The following is a 24,372-nucleotide window of genomic DNA, read 5'->3' on the forward strand; positions in this document are numbered from 1 at the left end:
ACAGAAGATTGGCATCTTGCTGAGACCCTCGAGGCAGGTGGAATTGTCATAGAGGTGGCAGCTCTCCTCTGTTTCACATGGGGGGAAAGTAGTTTGACTTCTCCTGCCCCCCAGGGGAGCCAGCCTGGCTCAGTGCCTCTGTGCGGAATGGGGGACCTGAGGAAGGAAGGACCAGAGCCGCTTCCTCTCTTCCTGCAGCCCCTGTGCCCCAAGGAGCTGTGGCACTTTGTTCATCAGTGCTACGGGACGGAGCTGGGCCTGACCAGTGATGACGAGGACTACGTGCCCCCTGATGACGACTTCAACACAATGGGGTGAGCACGGCAGAGGGTGGTGCCGCCCGGAGAAGGGGAATGGTGAGGGCCTCTCTGGGAACGTGGCTCCGAGGAAGGCCCCAAGGAAGCAAGGGAGAGAGCTGGGGTCCGGGGCACCTGCGGAAGAACATTCCAGACAGGGGGAACAGCAAGCAGGCCTGTGTGGCGGCAGAATGAGCAAGGGGACCGGTTGGAGATGACGTCAGGGAGGTCGAGGGCCTTTTGGCCAATATCATGATTGGCTTTTAGTCAGAGTGAGATGGGAAGTTTTTGAATAGATGATTGATGAGGTCTGACTTAACGTTTTAACAGGATCCCTCTGGCCTCTGTTTTGAAAATACACTGAAGGGAGACAAAGGCAGAAGCAGGGAGACCCTTTAAGAGACTATTGAATAATCTAGATCGTTTGGATTTGGATGAGAGATGATGGTTTGGACCAGGAAGGTAGAACTAGAACTGGCAATAAGTGGTTAGTTCCTGAATATATTCTGAAGGATTTGATAATGGATCAGAAAGGAGCCAAAGATGGCTTTAAGGCTTCAAGGTTATCCTTCCATCTGGAAGGACAGAGTTGTTCCAAACTGAGATGGACAATGCTGTAGGCAGAGCAGGTTTTGGGGGAAGATCGGGAGGCAAGCCGAGACTGACTGAGATGCCCGTTAGCCAGTGGAGATGTCAAGTAGGCATTTGAGTACGAGTGTGCAGTTCCTGGGAAGCCTGGGCTAGGGCCATAAACTCAGGAGTTACTAGTGGATAGCCATGAGACTGGCTGAAATCTCCAGGTGACTGGTTGAACATAAAAAGAAATTCAAGGGCTCGGCCTGGGAGCACTTATCAAGAAGCAGCAGCAGCAAAAGAGATCTTGAAAGAACACCCGGTGAGGTAGGAGAACCACTAGGAGATTTTCATATCCTGAGAGCCAAGAGAAGGCAGTTAAGGAGAAGGGAGACCACTGTTCTCACGTGCTGCTGAGAGGTTAAGAAAGGTAGTGGCTGCACACCGACTGCATGCTCAAGATGAGAAAGGTAAGCGGAGGCCTAATGCTAGTGCGCGAAGTGCGGAGGCGTGAAAAGCAGGGGAGGAGCAGTGCGTGCGTAGCGTTTAGCCTGGGCTCAGGTGCGGATTCTGACGTTAAACGGTGGTGTGCTCTAACCTCTGCAAATGCCTGTTTGATTATCTCTGAAATGCACATAATGATTTACTCAGAGCTGTTACGCATCCAGATGAGATGGAAAGTATAAGTCAGATGTTGGTGATGATGACGACTATGAGGATCGTGATTGCTCTCTCGGGGGAGGCCGCAGTGGCATCCCTGAAATGTCTCCAGAAGGGCATCCACCTTCATCTCAAGGAGATTTTTCTCTTAAGTGCACAGCATGATGATGACGACTATGAGGATCGTGATTGCTCTCTCGGGGGAGGCCGCAGTGGCATCCCTGGAATGTCTCCAGAAGGGCATCCACCTTCATCTCAAGGAGATTTTTCTCTTAAGTGCACAGCACAGAGTAGTTTCCTAGTTACCATCCAGAGTTTGGGCAGCACCACCGAGGGAGCACTTGTGTCCAGAGTTCTGACTTAGTTGCTGTTTGAGAAATGAAATGTACGCTCAGAACTCAGATATTTTATTCAGATGGTCAGGATGGGATGGGCATCAATGGGACAAATAGCTTAAGATGAATAATGGTCGTATTTAGGTAGGTACAAAAACAGAGGGGGCCTAGCAAAGGCGAGTTTGGAGCCAGAAATTTTGCATGGGGGGCAGCGAGGGGTGGGATGAGAAGGAAAGGACATTGCATGAGAGCAATGGGGGTGATTTTTTGTTCAAGGATGATTGTATACAAAGCAAAGCAGCAGGAAAGCCCATAGTTTGGGGTGGATAGACATGTCTGAGGTTCTTGGAATGGCTGGTGATCTTGACCACTGAGGCTTCCTGGTGTCTTCTCCCAGCTACTGCGAGGAGATCCCTGTGGAGGAGAACGAAGTGAATGACAGCTCGTCCAAAAGCAGCATAGAGACCAAGCCAGACGCCAGTCCACAGCTGCCCAAAAAATCCATCACCAACAGCACATTGACATCCACAGGCAGCAGCGAAGCCCCAGTCTCGGTATGGGCAGGAAGCCCTTTGCCTCCAGCCTGATCCCGTGGCCCGTGTTTCCTAGCTTAGTGAACTCCACAGGAGCCCAGCCCAGGAGCGGGTAGAGGGGAGGTTGGTCTCATTGTGGTCAGTTCATTCAAGGAAGCATCCTGGAGTGCATGGGTTCTCTATATTCTAGTGTTATAGTCCCAGGATGCAGAGCTGTGTTCCAAGTGCTTAGGGGACACAGTTTGGATTGACTTCTGAGCAAATGAAAGTGATTTCAAGTCCGTTTTGTGAATGTTGCCCTTTGTAGGCTGCTCCAGATCAGCCCCTCTGGTGGACGACTATTCCACATTTTTTGTTTTGTTTTGTTTTTTTGCTACCTTGACCTGAGGTCAAAGTCATGCATGAATGTAGAACTGTGCATTGTTTATTTGCTCATTTGATTAATTTCTGTCGAGTTCCTAGTATATGCACAGGCTTATTTTCCCACTGTGCTAGACTTCGGGGAAGCTATAAAAACGCCTAAGAGGAGATAGAACCTTGATGAAGGAAGAGGGAGAGGGAGGGTTGGGTCCTGCACTGGCAGCTACAAGGATGGGTGGGGTTCCTCAGGAAAGCACTCCCAGAAAAGGGAGCCTTGTCATTCCAGCAGCCTAGGGGTCAGACCATCTGGTCTTAAAATGAAAATATCATTTGTTTGATGCCTAGACTTTATTTTCTGTCTCTGAGGTTATCTTTAGAATATAAAGAATTGTGTCAGTTCCCTTCTAGGGCTAATGGGAGAGTGAATTTTAAAATGCTTATGAAGCCTTTTGCAGGTCCTAGGAAAAAAGGGCACTGCCTAGAGGCAGGCTGACATTGTTTAGCATGGTGGGGGTGTGGCTGCAGGAAAGGAACTGGAACTGGAGGAGCCGACTCTGCCTGTGAGGCGTGGGGCTCGTGGAGCTAGTGGTGCTATTCGAATGGCCAGCACCAGAAGGGCAGTGGCACTGGTTCCTGAGGCAGAGCTGGGAAAAAACCCCAGAGCACGACTCCAGCCCACCTCTTGAGCAGAGTGCTATGTGGGGAATGTGAGGGCTTCCAAGGCCAGGTCCCAAATCTTTCTTTGGAGACTAGATCAGAGCAGGCTGCCCCGGTGGGTGACTCTTCTGTCTCCCCTGCAGTTTGATGGCCTGCCCCTGGAGGAGGAGGTGCTGGAGGGTGACGGGTCCCTGGAGAAGGAGCTCACCATTGACAACATCATAGGGGAGAAGATTGAGATCATCGCACCTGTGACCTCCCCTTCATTGGACTTCAATGACAATGAGGACATCCCCACTGAGCTCAGCGACTCTTCTGACACCCACGATGAAGGTGGGCATTTGAAAATTGCTCCAGAGTGGCCCTTCCCCTCTGCATTTTGAAGGATAAAAGCAGGTCTCTTTGTGGGACTAGAGCCCATCTCTAGGTCCTGGTGGAAGTGTGGGTAACAGTTTTTTTTACAAAAAGCTACTTTTGTTATTATCATCTCTATTAGTCCGTTTCTGTTGCTTATAACAGAAATACCTGAAAGTGAGTAATTTGTAAGGAAACAATATTTACCATGTACAGTTTGGAGGCTGGGAAGCCCAAAGTCCAGGGAACACTTACGGTGAGGCCTTCTTTGGTGGTGACTTTGGTGACACAGGGTATCACATTGCAAGAAAGGCAGAAGCAAGAGAGACTAACCTCCTCACTGGCTCTTGTTGTAAAGCCCTCAGAACCATACCCATGACCACCATTAAACCATCATATGGATTAGTCCATTCACCAGGGCATGGCCCACAATCTAATCACCTCTTCAAGGCCCCACCTTCCAATTACCGTAATAGGACTTCCCACCTTCTTAACACTGTCACAGTGGGGGTTAAGTTTCTAATACCTGGACTTTGGGAGACACAGTTCAGTCCACAGCAGCATCCATCCATTTTTTCAGGCTTTCACTGCAGGATCCTCATCTTTCCCTACTCGTACTTGTCTTTCTTACTCAGCAGGTAATGCTTTGTTCTGCCATCCGGTGTCATCACTAAATGTACCCCTGTTGACGCTGGCTGCCTCGCAGCTCCGTCCCTCACAGACACGCAAGGCAAGGCAGTGTTTATGTGCCACAGGGAAGGTGCCAGTCACTGCTCGATGGAAATGATTGGGTTTTAATAGAAGCTTCCTCAAGATAGCTGCAAAATTCGTTGGTGACTCCAGCGTGGGGTATTTAGGCAAGGCTAGAAGAAAACGTGTTGCTGGGTCGGGGAGACTTTGGAGACTCCCCTGCCCTGTAGTTATTCTGAGTAGATAGCTTCTTATGTCACTCCTGCACAGCGTCAGATTCTAGGACATCTCTCAGGAGCATGCTGCTTCCTATATTCCACAGAGAGAGGACAGATTCTCAGTAGTCATGAAATCGGTTGATTGTTTTCCTCCATTGAATTGGTGAATTGGGTTTTGACTAGTGAGCAGATGCAGACAGTGTTCACTTGTTCATCTCTGGGCTCTCTCTCTGAAAGGTCACCGGTAGTAGTCTTCTAACCTTCGGTTGGCTTGTCCACCCCATCTGGGATTCAGGGCCAGTGCAAATGACTGCATGAGTTGGGGACTGCCTAATAACAGGGTGCCATTCACGTACACTAAGATGTGAATACTCCCAGCACTGCACTTGTACTGGGCCCCATCTGTGTACTCATAGGCACTGACCCTGTAGGACACTCCCAAGTTCTTCCTGGTCTGCTCAGGGTCCCAGGGTGTCAGAAATGTCAGCCTCCTACTTGAGATCACATATCAGCTCATGCAGGGGCAATAATTAGGGACTGTGGAGGTGGCCCAGGGCGGGGAGAAGTGCTGAGGCTTTAGCAATTCACCTGGACCTCAAACACATTACCCTGTAACAGATAGAAAATTCAGAAGACTACAGGGGAACTCCCTGGTGGGCAATATTCTGCAGATTGTCACACATCAATGGTAATGTGGCATCCCTGAGAAAGAGGGAAATGTCACTTTTGAGACCCTCACAGACCTTGCTCTTTGTGCCTCTCACCTTGGCTCATTCTGATTTGTATTCTTTTGCTACAATAAAGCTGTAATCAAACCTTTAAAAGGGGGAGGTATTGAAATCATGGGGGAAATAAACTGCGCTGTAGAAGGAGAGCAGACCTTGTACAGTTAGGGATCACAGCCCATTGGAACAGCCCCAGCCTTAGAAACTTTTCTATAAACAGATTATTCAAGATTAATCAATGTCCCTTGAACACACCTATGCCATGGATTTTAATGCCATTTGTTGTCAATTGTGGATAACTTATAGACTCTTGATGAACCATCCTTCAGATCAGGCATCCTTAGGAAGTAGTGATTTGTTTGAATTTTAGTCTAAGATCAACTTAATTAGGGGGGTTTGAAAGTGTAAAAGCAAATAGTCATCCCAAACTCTTTGCAAGGGATGAATAAACACAGTGCCAGGTACAGGTTGGGTATCCCTTATCCAAAATGCTTGGGACCAGAAGCGTTTCGGATTCAGATTTTTTTTTTTTGGATTTTGGAATAATTGCATCATACTTACCAGCTGAGCATCCCTAATCTGAAAATCCAGAATCAGAAGTACTTCAATGAGCAATTTCATTGAGTGTCACGTTGGTGCTCAAAAAGTTTCAGGTTTTTGAGTATTTTAGGTTTTGGATTATTTCAGATTTTGGATTTTCAGATTTGGGATGGGCAACCTGTATAGTAAACAATATGCATCCCAGCAAAGGAAAGACTGAGCAGAGTTATAAACAGCAAAGCCCACGAGCACAGCTGCCCCACTCCATGTGCCTGCATCAGCCAGAAACATGGTGCTCTGGGGATGTCCTGGGGGTGTCTTGGGGGTGCCCTGCTCCCCACCGTCACTGTTTCTGTCCTCGTCATTTCATCTGTGCAGGGGAGGTGCAGGCCTTCTATGAGGACCTGAATGGCCGGCAGTTCGTGAATGAAGTCTTCAACTTCAGCGTGGACAAGCTCTACGACCTCCTCTTCACCAACTCGCCCTTCCAGCGGGACTTCATGGAGCAGCGGCGCTTCTCAGGTTCCTTCTGCCAGGCTGGTCCCTGCATCCCTCCCTCTCTGTCCACCCATCTCTCTACATTTGCTCCCTTTCCTTTCTTTCCATGCACCCTCCTTCTCCAGGCCACCTGATGGCCCAGACACCTCTTTCTGGCCTTATGTGGTTCTGGAGCTCCCTCGGGGACTGCTGCTCTCTCCTTCCCCCTTGTGCACCAGGCCCCAAAGACTCGTCAGTGAGCAGGACCTGCTCGGTCTCTGCCCTCACTGGGCTTACCATCCAGTAAAGGGCAGCAGCTCCCACTTGCTGGGAGGCCCCCACTCCATGCCAAGCATGTGGCACAATGTCATGTAGTCCTCATGGCTGCTCTTTGTGTGGGCATTGTGACCCCCGGATTGATGAGGAAGTTGAAACTCAGACTATTACCACTTGCCCAAGGTCATGCAGCTAAGAAGGGGCCGAGCTGGGATGCAGATGTAGGACTCTGGGGGTTCATATGTTTCCACTCTGTGCCTCTGTCTCATCCCCTAGCCCCCATTCTTCCCTCTGCAGTCACTAGGCTCTGGCCTAGCAGGGCTGCTACACACCCACTCTGTGAAGAGCATCTGGTCATCATTGGGCCCCAGTGCTGGGAAGAGGATGTGTTGAGGGCACAGGGAGGTCGTGCCTTAGAGGAGGAGACTTGTTCCCAAGGGATCCTAGGCCCTCGCCACAGTAGCTCCAGTGTTGCCCTCATCCCCGTAGGTGGCCCCAGGACCTCCTGCCCCAGCCCCAGGAACAATCAGCGTTATGGAGCCTTGTGTAGAATTTCGGCATTGCTACAATGAGCCTCTTTCTGCTCCAACTCCCCCTCCTCCCACCCTCCTCCCCTGGCCCTCGGGCTCCCATTGGCTTCCTTTTGGGGCCTGTCGATAGTCAGCACAGTCAGGAAAAGTTCACTTGCAGGGGAAGTTTAGATGTGGAGATGGGGAGCTGCTTTCCCTCCCTGATCCCAGGGCTCTTCTCTACCCTCAGATATCATCTTCCATCCGTGGAAAAAGGAAGAGAACGGAAACCAGAGCCGAGTGATTCTCTACACCATCACCCTTACCAACCCTCTGGCTCCCAAAACTGCCACTGTCAGGGAGACACAGGTGAGGGCAGAGAGGCAGAGGCATAGGGGCCGGAGGGTCCTCTGTGCTGCCGCGAAGGATGAAGGACAGATGTTAGGCAGAAAAGTTTCCGGGGGCAGGTGCCCAGCGTGGAAGCAGCAGCATCTTGCGTGTCTGGATGCTTCATGAACAGTGGTTCAGGTCTTCCATCCAGAAGTCGTGCGGTGGGTGGGGGTGGGGGGGGGCGGTGCAGAAGGTGGTTTGCCTGTCCTGCCGCTCCGCCGTTTTGTCCAATGGACCTTTCCTGCCCGCAGACGTTGTACAAGGGGAGCCAGGAGAGTGAGTGTTACGTGATCGACGCCGAAGTCCTCACCCACGACGTGCCGTACCACGACTACTTCTACACCATCAACCGCTACACGCTCACCCGCGTGGCTCGAAACAAGAGTCGACTCAGGTGCGGTGTGCGCAGGGCCCGAGGGGGTGCAGAGGGACCCTAGTGACAGTGCGTTCGTCTGCTCCTGAGGGGAAGCAGGGGTGCGGTGGATTTGCCTGCCGCCTCTTTCTTTATTCTGCCTTCTCTCTGAAGCCTTCTGAGACTCCCCACCTTCCCACTCTGGGCATCTCTTTAGTGAAATTTTATAACTACTGCTATTTATTTTCTGTGGTTTATATAGTACCGTGTAGATGCTTTACCTGTGTTCACAGGAATCTTTAGAATGACCCAAGGAAGTGGATTATTTTCATTTTTCAGATAGGGAGACTGAGGCTCCCATAAGCTAAGTAACTTTGCTGTGTGTCACGTTCCTAGTAAGTGCTGAAATGCAGGTCTTGGGAGCGCAGAGCTCTGCTCCTTCCCCTGCCGTGAGCGTGGAGATTTACTGCCCGTCTCCCTGTTCAACAGTGAGCTCCTGGAGAGCAGGAGTCCCTTTCCATTCTCCACTTTATTCCCAGCACTCAGTACAGGGCCTGCACATGTCAGAGTTCAGAAAACGTTGATTGAGGGCCGGCCCGGTGGCACACTGGATAGTGCGCCGCTTGGGAAGCGCGGCAGCGCTCCTGCCCGAGGGTTCGGATCCCACATACAGACTGGTTCCCTCTCACTGGCTGAGCGAGGCGCGGGAGCAACACCGAGGGTTGCGATCCCGTTGCCGGTCCCCGGTCCGGTGCGGGGGCAACACTGAGGGTTGCGATTCGTTGCCGGACACAGAAAAAGACAAAAAGAAAAAAAAAAAAAAAAAAAAGAAAAAGAAAATGTTGATTGAATGAATAATTAGTTCTGGGCACTGTGATGTGCATTCAAAGGAGGGAAGAAATTGAGACCCTGACATTGTGAGGAGCTTGAGGTCTAGTTGTAAAGTCAAGACAAACATCCATTTGAAAATCATCGGATTGTCTAGCCGTATCTTAGACCAAGTTCTTTGGGTTGTAAGGAGCAGAAATTCACTCATGTAGTGCAGGGTTACACAGAGATCTTTGGGAATCAGGAAGAGCTTAATTCCCGCACCTCGAGAAGGGCCACATCTTCCTCATTCTCTTGTTTTGGGGGAGGCCGGGTGTCTGTGCTGCTCTCTGAGCACATGCTCCTCTCTCAACCTCCCCACTCTGCCTCCTGCCTTCTGTCATTTCTCTCCCTTCTCTCTTCTCCCTCTTGTTCCTCTTGTCCTTTCCCCCGCAGTGTCCTGGTTTCTCAAGTCCAGGTCCTCAGAGGATCTTCCAATTGTGTGTCTTTTCTGTGCAGTCCACACAGAGGTAGCTGGTTGACCCTGGATAGACCTTACAGGGAGGCGCCCACCTTGACCCAGTAGACAGTTGTTGGGGGCGGCGGAGGAGTGAGGGGGCTCCAGGTATAGATGTTCTCCCATCAGGCCTGAGGAGGGGAATGATGCTGGGCCAGCGGCCGCAAACATGGGGGGCATAAGCTGGGAGGATCTATTGACAGATGCAAATGAATCTGAGGAGGAGGCAAAGAGTCGGGTGCAGGAGGAAGCAGCCTGTACTGCAAGAGATAGGACGGCAGGCGATGGGAGGAGAGAGTGTACCTGCAGAGGGGCAAGAGCTGGTGAGGTCTCGGGCGTGGGAAGGAGGAGCCAGGGCAGGCAGCAGAGGATACCCTTAAAGTTGAAAGTGATGACACCTAGAGCCTGACTTGGACTTCAGAGTCTCTGGAGAAGGAGAGAAGGACCCCGATGGAAGGCTGGGTCATCTTGCTTTCTTTCAGTGCAATGTACTCACAGGGGTCTGACTTCAGGCCTGAGCCTTCCCTTGGCTGGCAGGCAGCTCGGCACCCTCTGCAGCCCCCTGGGAGGAGGCAGCGTGGTGTCATGGAAGGACTCTGGGCTTGGAGCCAGAAGCCCTTGCTGTTAGCCATTGGTCTGCTTCAATATTCTAAACCTCAGTTTTCTCATCTATAAAATGGGGATAAATCTACTATTTCCACCAATCTCAGTGGGTGGTCAGGGAGATCTGGTGATATGATAGATGTGAAATGGCATTTTAACTTGTAAAGTGGAGTACAGATGTGAAGCTGCTTTGACTTAAACCTGAATTTTCCTTTTCCCATCATAGAAAGGTCCCCCCCAGGAAATGACTGTTCTTGTTTCTGACTTTTTCCTCAGGGTCTCCACAGAGCTGCGCTATCGAAAACAGCCCTGGGGGTTAGTAAAAACCTTCATCGAGAAGAACTTCTGGAGTGGGCTGGAGGACTACTTCCGCCATTTAGGTGGGTGCTACAGTCGGTGCTGCTGGTTGAGCTGCAGAAACTGGGTGAACTGTATAGCCGTCCCCCACCATTCTAGGAAATGGGAAATATGGAGAATGGGGGGAGAGACTGGAGCAATGAGGTGGTTTCATGGGGTCCCTAAGTCTGCCCCAGAAATGGATACTAAATTTGGCATGTATGTGGACATGTGCATTTTTCAAGAGACTGTATCTATAAGTTTTCTGAGATCATTAAGGGATCTGTAATACTACCCCCTCAAAGAATCACGGATCTATTGATACTGGTGGTAATTCTGTTATAAGAAGGATCTGCAAATCACCTCTGAATGCATCTATCTAAGAAGTGTGGGATTTGCCCCAAAATGTATATATGAGGGTGCAGATGTTTGGGACATATGGCTCTACACGGTGTTGAACAACCCAGAGTAGTGGTTTGGGTGAGGCTAGGTCTCAGAAATACTTCTTAAGGATCATGGGCATCCCTGAAGGTCATCTGCCCACCCGGCCAACTTCCCAGAGTACAGTACGGGAAAAAAGTTCCTGTAGAGAGTTAATTCTGGAGGCCAGTGTGTTGGGTGGAAGATGGCTTCTGATGTGGCCCTCTTGTCTCTGAAAGAGAGTGAGCTGGCCAAAACGGAGAGCACCTACCTGGCTGAGATGCACAGACAGTCTCCTAAAGAGAAGGCCAGCAAGGCGCCGACAGTGCGGAGGAGGAAGCGTCCCCATGCCCACCTGCGGGTGCCTCACCTGGAAGAGGTGATGAGCCCTGTCACCACGCCCACTGATGAAGATGTGGGCCACAGGACCAAGCATGTGGCAGGTGTGTGACAGGTGGGGACAGGTGGTATGGATTGGGGTTTTGGGCTGGAGCTGCGTGCCCAGGCCAAGGCACGCTCGTGCACACAAATTTTGTGCCTTGGGAATAATTTGTATATTTTGAACATAACTTGTTAAATCTGAGGCTCCCAGTGCTGTATCTATTTTTCCCTGCCCTTTAAGTTCCTCAGCCCCTGCTGAACCCATATGTGTACTCAGCTTAACAAAAGCACCTTTGGGTTTATGCCACCATGTTATCCAGTGGCTACCACCACAGGCTCAAGTATGCAGCTTCCAAGTTCTTGGGAAATACACTAAGGAAAAGCTGAGGCCCAGACCCCAGAGATTTCCTCATAACACAGAGTTCAGGGTGTCTAAGGCAGCCCCTCACATAGCCCCCATGGGCCTACTGAGGGCCATCCCAGGCCACAGACTCCCTTCGTGTTTCTTCCTCTCCCCTCCAGCCATCCACAGCCTCACGTCTTTGCTCGGTCATGAAAACCTGGGCTTATAAGGGGCCTTAGAGACTAACTAATCCAGGGTTTCTAAACTGCACATCCCTGCAGGTTCGTCAGAGCTGGATGGGGACAGGGGATGAGGCAGAAGAGGAGGCCAGTGCCAGCCTTCTGCATCCCTCCCCAGCTTCAACCCAAGCACTTGCATGTTATGTGTCTTACATGTGAGATTTACATACATGCTTACATGTCAGACTAACATTGCATTTGAGTGAACTGACTCTCAGTGTGGTGATATTACTTGCCCAACCACATGTAGCTAGTTATGCATAAAGCCTGAGCCAGGAGCTGGCTGTCTCGAATCCCAGCCCAGTGCCACTTACCCTGCCATAGCTAAAGATCACCTGGTTGTGTCATTGTGTCTTAGCTGCATAGCTCTGTTGATTTCCTCATTTGTTCAATGACTGCCTGACCCGGGGCATGACCTTGCCCTCGGGGAGCGTGCCTTCTCCTGTTGGAGGGCTGGGATGTTCATCATATCGTTACCATGGCAGCATCATGGAAAGCTCTTTGGCATTCCCTAAGGGTTGCTGGTTGATCAGTGTCACGTCAGTCACTGGCGGATTGTGGGCCTCGATGGTGACGATGGCCTCTTTATCTTCCCCACAGGTTCCACGCAGACACGGCATATCCCTGAGGACACTCCCAATGGTTTCCACCTGCAGAGTGTGTCCAAGCTGCTGCTGGTTATCAGCTGTGTGTAAGGGACTCAGCTCTCCTCCCAGCCCCCCTGTCTTCCCCTTGCCTTTCCCGCCTGGTGCCTCATGCGCTGTCTCTTGAAGCGAATGAGCACCCTCACTGTTTTCCCTGGGGTCTTTTTGCTTTGCTCTCTAGCCCTCTCTGTCTGGATTGGTTGCTCTGTCTGTCGTTTCTCACCTCTTTGCTTCTTTTTCTCTGTTGTATTCAGCATTTACTGTATGCTAGGCCTTGAGATGCAGGTGCTGCGTGTATTGTCCATGCCTTTCAGGAATGCAGTTCCAAGTGGGAGAGAGAAGGACTGTCAGAATTCCTACACAGCTGGATAAATGCTGACAGAGAGGTGCTGCAGAGCATGTTAGTGGTCTGTTCATTCATTGGTGGTCTGCTCTATGCCAGGCACTAGAGCTGTGCACACACAGGACCCACACTTTGGCAGGGTAGCCAGACAAAACCAATGACTACAGTATAGGAAAAGCAGATGCTTATTTTAATGTAGTTGCTTTATAATAATTGCCATGGCATGAAACAGTAGTCTCAATAACTTGCACAGAAAGATACTGGGCTAGGGAGAAAGGAAGTCGAAAGAAATGGAGACCGAGATGGATGAACACAGCTGCTGTCTGAAGTGTGAGTCCATGCCATTGCCTGCCTAGGACCCTCCTAAGCCAGTTTAAGCAGGAAGCAGCTGGGACAGCTAAGGATAGCTCTTCCGCTTGGTTCAGCCTGCTGCCTGGCATCCCACCTCTCCTTGGCTGGGGGTGTGCTGCCAGAGTGCTGGGGCTGCAGGGGGGTGGGAGGTACAGCAGCTGCCCAAACGGGGGCTCTACCTGCTGCACGCCAGGCACCAGGTCATCTCCAGTTTAGTCTCTCTTCTACGACCTCCCTTCCCAGCCTTCCCTGAGGCATTCTGAGAAAGATAGAGGCAGAGGCACAGCCTTACTCCCAGGAAACTCTGAAGGAAGCCCAGGAGTGACATGGTCAGATTTGCATTTTAAAAAATTTTAAAAAGTCACACACTGGCCAGTTAGCTCAGTTGGTTAGAGTGTGGTGCTGATAACACCAAAGTCCAGGGTTTGATCCCTGTACTGGCCAGCCACCAAAAAATAAAAAAGTAAACGAAAATCACATAGATGACAATATGGCAAATGGATTTGAGAAGAACAGATTGGAGCAGGGAGGTCAGTGAACTGCAGGGGTGTAGGTGAGTGTCTGTCACACTGAGGTGGGGGGCTGGAGCTGAGAGAACCTAGAAGGTAAGGACTCGTTAACCATCTGACTACGTAATGAAGGAAGATGAACAGTGATTCCAGGGACCATGGATGACTGTGTCATTAGCAGGAATCTGGAATCTGGCGAGAAGTTGTCAGCGAAGACACTATCAGCTCCAGGTGTGTCTGAGCTGCTACAGGTTACCCAGGTGGAGGTGACAGATATCTGTTGATGTGGGCCTGGAGCCTGAGAGACAAGTGCAGGCTGCAGTCACTGATTTAATTATCTGTGAATGAGACCATCCCTGGAGAGTATATAGAGTGTGACAAAGAAGACGAGGTCTCGGACGATCCTGGAGGAACGTGAGAGGACTCTCGTACTAACCTTACATGAACACGCGATGTAAAAGTAGATGCAAAATTCTCTATAGCATGAGAAACCAAGACGTTCTTACAAAATTAAAAGCTGAGACCACTATAAAACTGGTACAATTCACATTTAGCCACACCAATTGAACGTGACTCATGCTATTGTTCTGTTAAAACTAAATCTCTGGTATTGGCGTTTGATAAACAGAAAACGATAACCACAGGTTAGTTCTGTATGTAAGCGCTTTCTGCATATTGAATAAGTACAGAGGGTCTGCTCCCCCAAGTAGAGCATACGGCATGGTGTGCACTAACTTCGGGGCTTTGGAGATTTAGGGTAATCAGAGCTTATACTTCCACACTGTGGGATCCAGGCTGAGGGGCTGCCGAGAGTCTGCACGTGGAACAGACTGGTGTGCGCAGCTTGCCCTGCACCAGCAGCTCTTACCACCCTTCACCTGCTGCAGTGACTCAGCCTCCCACCTCTTTCCTCTGTTTAAATCACTGTGGAGCCTTCACTCAGACAGCACATGGGGGTGTCCCTGGACCTTCTCTTAGCGCAGACTGGATTGTAAACAAAAGACCCCACCACAGGCACTAAGATCGTGTGCAGCACGCGCCAAAGAGGTGGGCGTTCTGATGATCTGGGGTGTGCTGATACTGTTAAAGGCGGTATCATCGAAATTCAACACAAAATTTAAAAGGTCCTGGGGCGAACTCAGAGACTCCATGAACACATCTGAGTAACCCCAGGGATTTGCGGCGGCCAGTTAAAGGAAGATTACTTTCTATCATGCGGGAAGCACAGATTAGAGATACAGTGTCACTCACACACACACACATACACACAGTCTAAGGCATAGTGTAAGCTTTTCTTCCTTTGCTGGACTTTTTTCCGTCTATTTGTTTAACTTCCCATTTCTGTCATCTTCTTTTCCTATTGTGTCCATATCTCTTCCTTTAATGATAAGAAGCGCTCCTTGTGGAGGACCTGCTATGTGCCAGGGTGTTTTATGTACATTCCATTTAATCCAGTGCCCCAGGAGGGTAGGTGTTATTGCCCCTATTGAGAAAATTGGGTTTCAGAGAAGCTTGGAAACATGAGCAAAAGTTAAATTTTTAAGTGGCGAGTCAGTATTTATACCCAGTTCTGTGTGTCTCTGGCTCCTGTGTTTACCCATGTCTTCATCTGTCCATCCCATGAGCTTATATTATAAAGTGACCTTTGGGCAGCCTCCAAGGTGAGAGGAGAATTTGTGCAGCCTCTCTGCGTCTCTTCATCTCGCCTGGGTCCTCCAGGCCCTGGATTATCCTTATCTCCTTCCTGTATCCCACCAATTCTGACCTGGATTCTGGAAGAATTCAGCTGGTCCCCGTAACCCCTGCAGACAGTGGCAAATTTGGGGAGGGGACTCTGCAGCTTCAGGGAGGTTCCACTAGCATCTAGAGGGCATGTCAGGGCAGAGCTGGGGACTCCACTGGAATTCCTCCTTCAGTTCCACCCTTCCGTTGTGTCCTGAAGTTGGGTTGGGAGGAGGAATCTTTCCTCGGTCTAGCTCCCATGAAGTACTACGAGTCTGTTTACAGTTGCTGCCTCCTGCTCTGTCCTTGCTGGGTCGCCTCTTCCACTGCGTCTTTGCTTCTAGTCCTCCTTTCTCATAGACGCTCACCTGCCCTCTGGCTCAGGTGAGGTGCATTTTCCCCTCCCCACACCCGTCTGTTTCTAACCTTTGCCTCCTCCCCATTTTTCTCCCTTGCTCCCATTAGGATCTGTTTCAGGTACTGGCTCTACGATTACTCCCTTCACCCCTCATCTCTTCCCCTCCACCTTGCCTCTTTCCCTGCAGTCATCCAGATTCGGGTGACTGTGTGTCTCTCCTTTCCAGAGCCTTCACCCCATGCCTCTCCATGCTCTCCTGTCCCAGCCCCTGCAGATCAGACCGCTTCTCTCTTTCCCCCTCACTGCATCCCTACGGCTCACTCGCTCACTCACTGCAGTGCTCTGGGTGTCCCGGCGGTCAGGGGCAGCAGACTTAGGGGGTGGGGGGTATCCTGGCTCAGGTTGCCTCATTGCTGTGGCTTTTCTCTCTGTGTCTCCATCCTAGTCTGGTGCTGCTGGTCATCCTTAACATGATGCTCTTCTACAAACTCTGGATGCTGGAGTACACTACCCAGACCCTCACTGCCTGGCAGGGTCTGAGGCTCCAGGAGAGGTAAGCGTGCCCTCGCCCCCTCACCTCTCCCTCCACCCCGCCCAGTGCCAAGCTCTGGCTCCTGCCTCCCGGTCTCCTTGGGACCGCCCCGCTGCCCTTGCCCCGTGGATAGCTCTTTGGGATGAGCCCATTGACAAGCTCTGAGAATCTGTCCCTATAGTTTCAGTCCTCTTCTGATTTGGGGCATAGGGGAACTGGGGGCAGTGAGCAGAGGACAAAGCACTCTGATGTGACTCTCTGTCCTTTAGGGGTCTGGGAGCACAGGACAGTCCGCTGAGCATAACTCCAGCTGCTGGGGTGCCCCTTCTTCTGCCCCACAGGTTACCCCAGTCTCAGACAGAATGGGCCCAGCTCTTAGAGTCCCAACAAAAGTACCACGATACTGAGCTCCAAAAATGGAGGGAGATCATCAAATCCTCAGTGATGCTTCTTGACCAGGTGAGGTGCACCACCTTCTCTGCTTCCCCTAGTCTTCCAAGGCCAGTGCTCCCTCCTTAGGCTGTGAGAAAGCTCACGGTCTCCATCACCGCCCTCCGGACTTCCTCCTCCCACCCATTCCTCTCCCAGGTCATCCATTGTTCTAACCTTTATAAAGCTGTGATGGGCTGATAGAAACACAGGTGCATCCCCTAAAATAACAGCAATAGAACAGCGCACAGGATTAGCAATAGGAAGGCGGTAGGTTAGGTGCAAGGAGAACTTGTTATGTTTTTGGTAACCCATAGCCATCTGAGGGTTTTAAACAGAGAACCCCCCTTTTATGGGGGTTTGTCTACCCAGAGGGCACATCTTTTAAATTCCTTTTGATATTCGCCACCCCCTTCCCCTGCCCTTAAAGGCACAGGACCTCCCGCACGCTGCTCCTCCCCAAAGGCACTGCACTGACAGTCTGGGAAGGTGACTGTGTTATGTCTTCATCTCACAGCACCAGCTTTATAGTACAGTTGCCTGCATTCCTCTAAAAAATTAAATGCAGCTATTTAAGAAAAATCATCCCGGGGCAGTCAATAATTAGCTTAGTCTCCTCAGGGGAGGGAACTTCCTCCTTCCCCCGGAATAATTAAATATCTTATAAGGAGCACCCCCATGTGGTTGCCAAGACAGCAGGAACCTACCTGTGCTGTGCAAAAGAATTAGGAAGGTAACAGACCCAGGATTTGTCCTGCCACATTAAAATTTCTGTTCCCAAAGAGGTGTCTTTCTGATGTTTTGTAAAAGGTCAGCCCGACCCGAGATGGAATCTCAACCTTGCCACTAATTTTGTGATCCTGAGCAAAGGACTTAATATTAGTGAACTTCAGTGTCTTCATTTATAAAATAGGAATTGTTATCATAGCCTCATGGAAGTGTGTTCAGGATTCAGTGGCACGTGGGAGGCACTCATCAATGTTAAACTTTATTTCCTCTTCATAGTTTGGTCTTAGCTCCAAATTAAGGAGAGAAGATCTTAATGCAGTAATCAGGATCCAGTTTAATGTGTTTAGAGTATCATGTCTAGCTTTGGAGCCACACTTAAGGACGGCATTTTTTTTTTTTTTTTTTAAAGCAAAAGAGGTCAGCTTAGCGAGGAGTTTGGAAATCCTATTGTATCAAAAAGGTTCGTGGAATCTTGAAGATGTACCCGAGAGAAGGGAACACCAGGGTTTGGGCACAGGGCGGTCTTTAGACATTCAGGCCAACAGGAGAAGAAGGGGGTTAGACTTATTGAAAAGCCCCAGAGGACTGAGCTAGGGCTAGAAGTTACAGGGAATTCAATTTTTCAGTCATCAAATAAAAACAGACTACTATGGTTAGAGCTCTCCAGTAACAGAATGGGCTGCTTGGGAGAACTGAGATTCCAACATTGTAAGTGTTCATTGTAAGCGACTAGATGATGATGGATGAGAACAGTGGGACTGGATGACCCAGAGGTCTCTTCCAGCTCTAGAATTCTGTTCTGGGTGGGCCCTTCAACTTGGGGCTTAGGGATGTCGGATTTATGGCCTGGTGGACTCTACCGTTATAAGTGTTAAGAGAGGTATTTTGTTTTATTCCCTTTAAAAGTAGCTTTTTTTTGGTGCTGGCTGGTTTGGGAATCCAAGCCTGTGACCTTGGTGTTATAAGGCTGCACTCTAACCAGTGAAGTAACTGGCCAGCCTAAAAGAACAGCAGTGGCCCCTCGTCTGTACTGAGCAGAGGATATAGAAGAGCCAGAGAGAAGAATGTGGTAGATCGGGCAGGGAGACCAGAGGTTCTCAAAGTCCATGACCATTTAACCAGGAAATGTTGTGTTGTTGACAGAGCAGCTTCCTCAGAGACAGTATTTATATTTAAACATGTGATATGATGGGCCATTTTAGGATTCTCCCACTGGAATTGCCCCATTTAGACTCCATCCTATGACCTAAAATTGTTATTTCACTGCTATGGGTACCAACTGGGAGCCTACTCGGTTGTCTGCCCTGTGCCCCTGGGTGTATAAGGGAAAGATAAGATACAATTTGGTTCAAATAAACAGGAAACAAAGCAGCTAAGGAAGACTGTAGTCCAGAGCCCTGGTGTGTGGGATCTGAGAGGCCAGGAGGAGAGAGATGATCATGAGCCAGAGAAAGTGGATTTGTTCTGGGCCTTAACAGATGGGTGAGATTGGAATAGTCAAGAGCAAAAAGATTCCCAGGCTGGGGAAACAGCGTGGCCACATGTGCAGAGACAGGCACGCAACATATTCAGAACTGGTGGGGAAACCAAGTCAGATGAGTGCAAGAAGGTCAAGTAAGTGGCCCCTTGTAGCAGCTGAATGCATAAAGGAAGTTCTTGATTCAGTGGTACAAGGGCTAGAGATCACTGAGCCTCACCTGACCGGGGGCACGGGGGCATTCCATTGCTAGACTTGCTGTCCTCTTTCTGCCTGAGACTGTGCCCCCTGAAAAGCCCCCTTGTTCTGGGAGCCCTTTAGCTCCACGGCCTGACCTGCCATAGGTAATTGTGGCAGGTGCTGCTGCATGGAGAAGCCCACTGAGGGCACAAACCCGGGCCTGGGGCGGGCTTCCTTGTCTTACAGATGAAGGACTCACTCATCAACCTTCAGAATGGTATCAGGTCCCGTGACTACACGTCCGAAAGTGAAGAGAAGAGGAACCGCTATCATTGACAAGGCAGGAACAGGGTGGCTGCAAGAGGCCTGTGCAATACATGTACATAGACCATATACATATATATAAATATATATATACAGAATATAAATATATATATATTATATACAGATTTTAAAAAGAGATAATGCCTATGTACCAGGGAGAAGGAGCGGGACCTCCCGCCCCCTGTGCCAGCCAGAGCAGCGTTTTCCTTCGGTGGAGGGGCCGAGGAGGGCAGGGACCACCTCTCAGCACCAACCTCCCCTGATCCTCCTCCTCCCATCCTCTGCTCCCCACCCCTTCCCTTGCTGGCCACTCTTGGCTCTTAGAAGGGAAATGTTGTTGAGCCAAAGTTATGCCTGTGAAGACCCTAGGGTCTTGAAAAGTAGTCTCAAGGGGGCATTGCTTAAGGTGCTTCATTCCTTAACCCCCTTTTGATTTGTTTCCAAAATAAAAGAGAATCTTTTCTTCCCTATGCCACGCTTCCCCAGGCGTTCTCTTGGGAACACAGAAGCATCAAGGTCAGGAGCCCAATCTAGACTCTTCCATAGGGGGCCACCCACTTGATACTGACCAGACGCTAAGCGTCAGGTGGAAAGGACTGTTTGCAAAGTTTGGGGGGCCGCATTTGTGTGGTGGGGCTTTGGAGCTGCAGGCTCCTGAGAACTTGTGTTCTGAAGGGTATTCTCCTCAATTACCCCTGCACCTCCTCTGACCTGTATAGGGGGTGGACCCAATAAGGGCTGGGAATTTCTTACTTTCCCACTCCCTTTCTCTCTGGTCTTCTCCCAGGCTGGATCTGGGTGGAGTGTCACTTTTTAGTGCCTAAAGTCCTATTGTTTCTCTGTGCCCTAAGAGCACATTGTTTATTAGCCAGGGTAGAGCTTTTTTGACCTTGTTAAACCTCTTTTAGTGGTTAAAAGCAAGTCAGGTCTGTGGCTCTAATTCCTTCACTTTGAGCTGTCAAATGGATTTCCAGGATGAATCAGGGTGTCCCTAGGCCCTCCAGGGTTTGAGAGAGAGAATGTCCTAGCAACATATGGATTACAGGGTCTACCCTAGAGCACCATGTGTCTAGTGAACATGAATAGCCAAGGCACGCAGTGGGTTGCCGGCATTATTTAGTCTTGGTAAAGAACCAGTGGTAATGTTGTCATTGGAGACAAGTGTCTGAGACTCTTTGCGTGTGGAAGAACATCTAAGCCATCAGAGGGAAGGATTTGGCAAAAGTGCATGTGTTTGGGCAGGAAAAGGCCAGATGGAATCTCCGCCCCAAAGGAGGCCATTCCAAATCCTGAGTTTCTCAGATCTAGGAGTGGGTTTCGGTGGTAGGGAGTGGGAGCGTGCAAAAACTGTTCCATGGCCTCTGGCCCCAGAGAGGTATAAGATCACTAAGGAGTAGAAGGAAGGCACTGGTTGGAAGAGTGAGCCATCCAGAGCCTTTGGGGGGTTGGTCCCTAGGATCTGTGCATTTGTTTGATTCAGTGGGACCCTTCTGGGTATGTTCCTTATCCTTCATACACTAACCACTCTTTCTCCATACAATGGCCAAAGGAGTCCTGCCAGCCCCTGGCAGAGCTGGTGGAGACTCTTATCAGGAAAGAATCACAGCCACTTTGGCAAGGAGAGCTCTTCAAGCTTGCTCGTTCTTCTCCTGGGCTCCTTGAGGCAAGGGGTGGAAGGAGCCCCAGAGCCCCAGATGTCTCAGAACATCGGCCCAAAGGAAGGAAGATTGTGTTCTTGATCCACCCCGATGAGAAAGTTACATTCTTCTCTTAGAATGACTTGAACGTCCCACTTTGGCAATTAAAGAAAAGTTTTTGACTTTTCAGTTTATATGAGCATGAGGCTTTGGTGTTTCCCTAAGGGCAGGATCAGAAAACAGTGCCCCAGTCATCCCCCAAGGGTGGAGGAGAAGTCTCCCGTGGTCAGCTGGCATTGATGTGCATGCCCTGGAAAAGGAAGCGTGAGGCAATGGAGTTGAATGTAATGCTTGGGAGGGCCGCACATGCCACAGGCCAGTTGGTCACTACTCAGTTCTTGTCCAGGACTTTGAGTGACACACTTGAATGGCCCAGGCTCATGGGCACTGAGCCAAAGAAGGAGGGTGATGCCAACTGCTAGAAACTTCCCCCTTGAAGCAGCCAGAAGCTAAAATTATTCCCAGAAACTTTGAAAGCAAAAATCATAAATTCTCAAATTCATTGCATATAAAATTATTTTCTTAAGTCATTTAATTATTAAAGATGCCATGGTGGGACCTTTGGGATGACTTTAAAAGGATTCTTTGCTGGTAATAAAGTGATAAACGTAGACCTGGCCAAAGAGAGGCCTTCTGCTTTTGCTTTACCTCCTAGGACCATTCAAGGGAGGAGCAGGTGATGGGGAGGTACTTAGTATGTCAGAGGAACTGTCCTGTTTTCTGGTGATTTGAATACAGGAGACAATGTGTACACCTAGGGAATGTTCCCTAAGAATCATGCACCTCTTGTGGGCTAATCATTTTTTGACTGTCTAACCAGGAGAAAACCAGCAGCTCTATTCATTCCCCCACAAAAAATATTTTTCCCCTTAGTCAATAACTTGTGAAAGAGAAGGAACTCCCCCTTGCAGATATGTGTGGGAATGACACAGATAAACAACATCAGAACTCCCGGCTGGTAGCTGTCTGCCAGAGAGCATCAAAACCACCGCTTCTCGTGTCATGTCTTCCAGCCAGGGCTTTTTTGTTGTTGTCTGCTTACATAATAACTCTGGGGTCATGCAGGAGTCTTTCTGCAAGGATACGTGTGGGAAAACATTCAAGAGCTTGCACTAAATTTTAAAGAATTTGCAGTGTCTAACTAGGTGAAGAGTAGGTACAGGGTTGGAACTTTGACTCCAGCTTACTGTGGAGACAAGATTGGCCTCAGAGAAGCCAGTCGTGTGTGCAGCTCTCCCCCTTCCCCATCCACCTCCCTGGGACAGGGGATAGCACCCAGGTCAGCAAGATCAGTGACTTGAAGCTCTCTGTAAGGGCATGGGATGGAGAGTCAGGAGACGTAGGCCAGAGTCCTGACTCTGCTAGTGACTAACTGTGTGGCCTCGGACAAGTCACTGTCCCTCTGTGAGCATCAGTATCCTCCTATAACAGGAGGGGTTTGGGCTATATTATCTCTAGGGTAGGTTCTAGCTTTGGCATGGTCTTGGAGGTTAGGCCAGACGCTGGCCAAGCTGGGCTTTCTCAGACTTGGAAGGTGTCCTGCTAGGAAAGAACAGGCATCCTGGGCTAGAGCTTCCCTGGTCTTTAGAGGTGTGGTAGTGTGGTGTCCGGGTTCCTAGGAAATGCAGGGTAGTTAAACTTTCTTCTTTAGGGGCTGGGAGGGATAGGGAGGCCTAGTGGCAGACAGAGAGAAAGAGCAGACTTGCTGTGTTGCTCAGTATTAACTTAGCACAGTGTTTCCTCCTTCTTTGGCCTAGTCTTAGCTTGGGAAGGGACCTTTCTTTGGACTTCCTCTAAGCTAGAAGGAGGAAGACAATAGCAAGAAGAGCACCATCTCGGATGGGGCTTATCTTCTATCTCTAGGTGCTGTGAAGCCTTTCATTTATCCATCCTTCCTCCTCGTGGCTAGAGGAAACAGTGGAGAGAAGCCATTTCTAGTTCTAGCACTTCCCTTTTGGCTTAACCAAAACCCTGTTGGGCTTTGGCTAAAATCCGTGGGTTGCCTTTGAGCAGTGACACCAAGAACCTGGGATTACAAGGAGTCGGGGGGACCAAGAGACTCAAGAGGAATGCTTTGCTAGAAGTGGCTTCTCTCCATGTCCCTGTTCCCCACCCAAGCTTGGACTGTACTTAATACATTTGCAGGCAGCATCTCTAAGATGAGGTCTTGCAGAAAGGACTAGAGGAAGAATCTTTCTGGACTGTGAGTGGTCCCGGAAGAGTCCTTTCTGTGCCATACCATGCCACTTCTATCTACAGGGCAGCCAAAGCCAGCCCTTCTCCCTGAGGGCCCCCCAGGAGAAATGGCACTCTTCTCCCTTCCCCGGGGGGCAGGGCTGTGGTCTCCCTCCCTATATCCCCAACCCACCTGCCCAATCCAGTAGGAATCTCGAGGACTTCTCTTCCTGATTCTCCCCTCCCCTTCCCCTTGTCTCTAGGCTGTGGGACAATCATCCTTTTACCCCTTGACATCCTTGGCTCTCATCCCTCAGCCTCCAGCAGGCTGGCCCCATTCCCCCTCCTCCTCTATGTTTTCTTCCAGAAGATGCATTTTGGGTCCGAGAGGAGCATTTTTTCTGGGAGGCCACCTTTTAACACCCCTGTTTTCCTGATGTGGAGCAGGAACTTGCACAGGGAGTAGAGAGCTCCCCTGCCCACCTCTCTGCCCAGCCTTGTTACCTCACTCCTGCTCCGGCCATGGCTGTGATGGGCCTAGCCAGCTCCCTGTTTTCATGTTCTGTGCAACAGCTCAGGAGTCTCGTGACTCAAGGTCCTCAGCAGGCCTGGGAGTCCGGATTGGAGCCTTGGCTGCTGGTGAGAAACACTTTGGCTGCCAAGAGGAGCTGATGCCAGATGATCTCCCCAATGTGAAGGCTTAAAGAACAATGTCATCTCTGCCCCTTGGCCCTCGTCGGTTCTCTCAACACAGTCAGACATTGCAAAAGCAGAATGGCTCCAGGCAAGACAGCTGGCTGTCTGGGGAGTTGGCCCTGGGCTTGGGTGCCACGTGCTGGGATTGTAAAGCAACAGCAGCCATTTTGCCAACAGTAGCGTGTGGCTCCCACACTCCCCTACCCTGCACTCTAGGGCCAGACCACTCTCTGCATGGACCAGACCATCTTCCCAAACCCATGGTGCTTTTCCCCCAACACAACCTAGACTCCAAGGTGGGGAGGGATGGATCAGAGGCCATAGTGGCCCCTGGATAATCTTGACATGGGATGGAGTGGGGTGAGGGAGAGGGACCAGCCCCTACACCTGCACTGGGCCATAAATGGGAAAGAACACAGGTTGCTTGCAGTGAGTTGTCTGGCCATCTGTATTTGGATCTGTAACTGTACTTTGCCTGGCGCTGTGCGCAAGGTCTGAAAACTTACTGCTAGTACCTAGAAACATACAAGGCTACCCAGCCAAATCTTAATGTAAAGTAGCTAGAGCCATGGAAGTACAGTGTGAATTAAAAAAAAAGTATTGAATTACAAATAA

The 24,372-nt window shown here is 50.1% G+C and overlaps 1 protein-coding gene across 1 annotated transcript; it reads left to right on the plus strand.

Moving 5' to 3' along the window:
- The first annotated feature begins 147 nt into the window (after nucleotides 1–147).
- Nucleotides 148–24,372, plus strand: GRAMD1B (GRAM domain containing 1B). Its single transcript, XM_008587779.1, has 13 exons — nucleotides 148–314; nucleotides 2,262–2,418; nucleotides 3,558–3,747; nucleotides 6,320–6,463; nucleotides 7,454–7,572; nucleotides 7,845–7,987; nucleotides 10,149–10,252; nucleotides 10,868–11,071; nucleotides 12,192–12,282; nucleotides 15,626–15,637; nucleotides 15,964–16,071; nucleotides 16,392–16,509; nucleotides 19,112–24,372. Exons 1-13 carry the CDS (start codon nucleotides 148–150, stop codon nucleotides 19,199–19,201), a joined length of 1,647 nt encoding a protein of 548 aa, XP_008586001.1. The 3' UTR covers nucleotides 19,202–24,372.

This window comes from Galeopterus variegatus, unplaced genomic scaffold (genome assembly GCF_000696425.1).
Source record: "Galeopterus variegatus unplaced genomic scaffold, G_variegatus-3.0.2 Scaffold4538, whole genome shotgun sequence".
NCBI classification, from domain to species: Eukaryota; Metazoa; Chordata; class Mammalia; order Dermoptera; family Cynocephalidae; genus Galeopterus; species Galeopterus variegatus.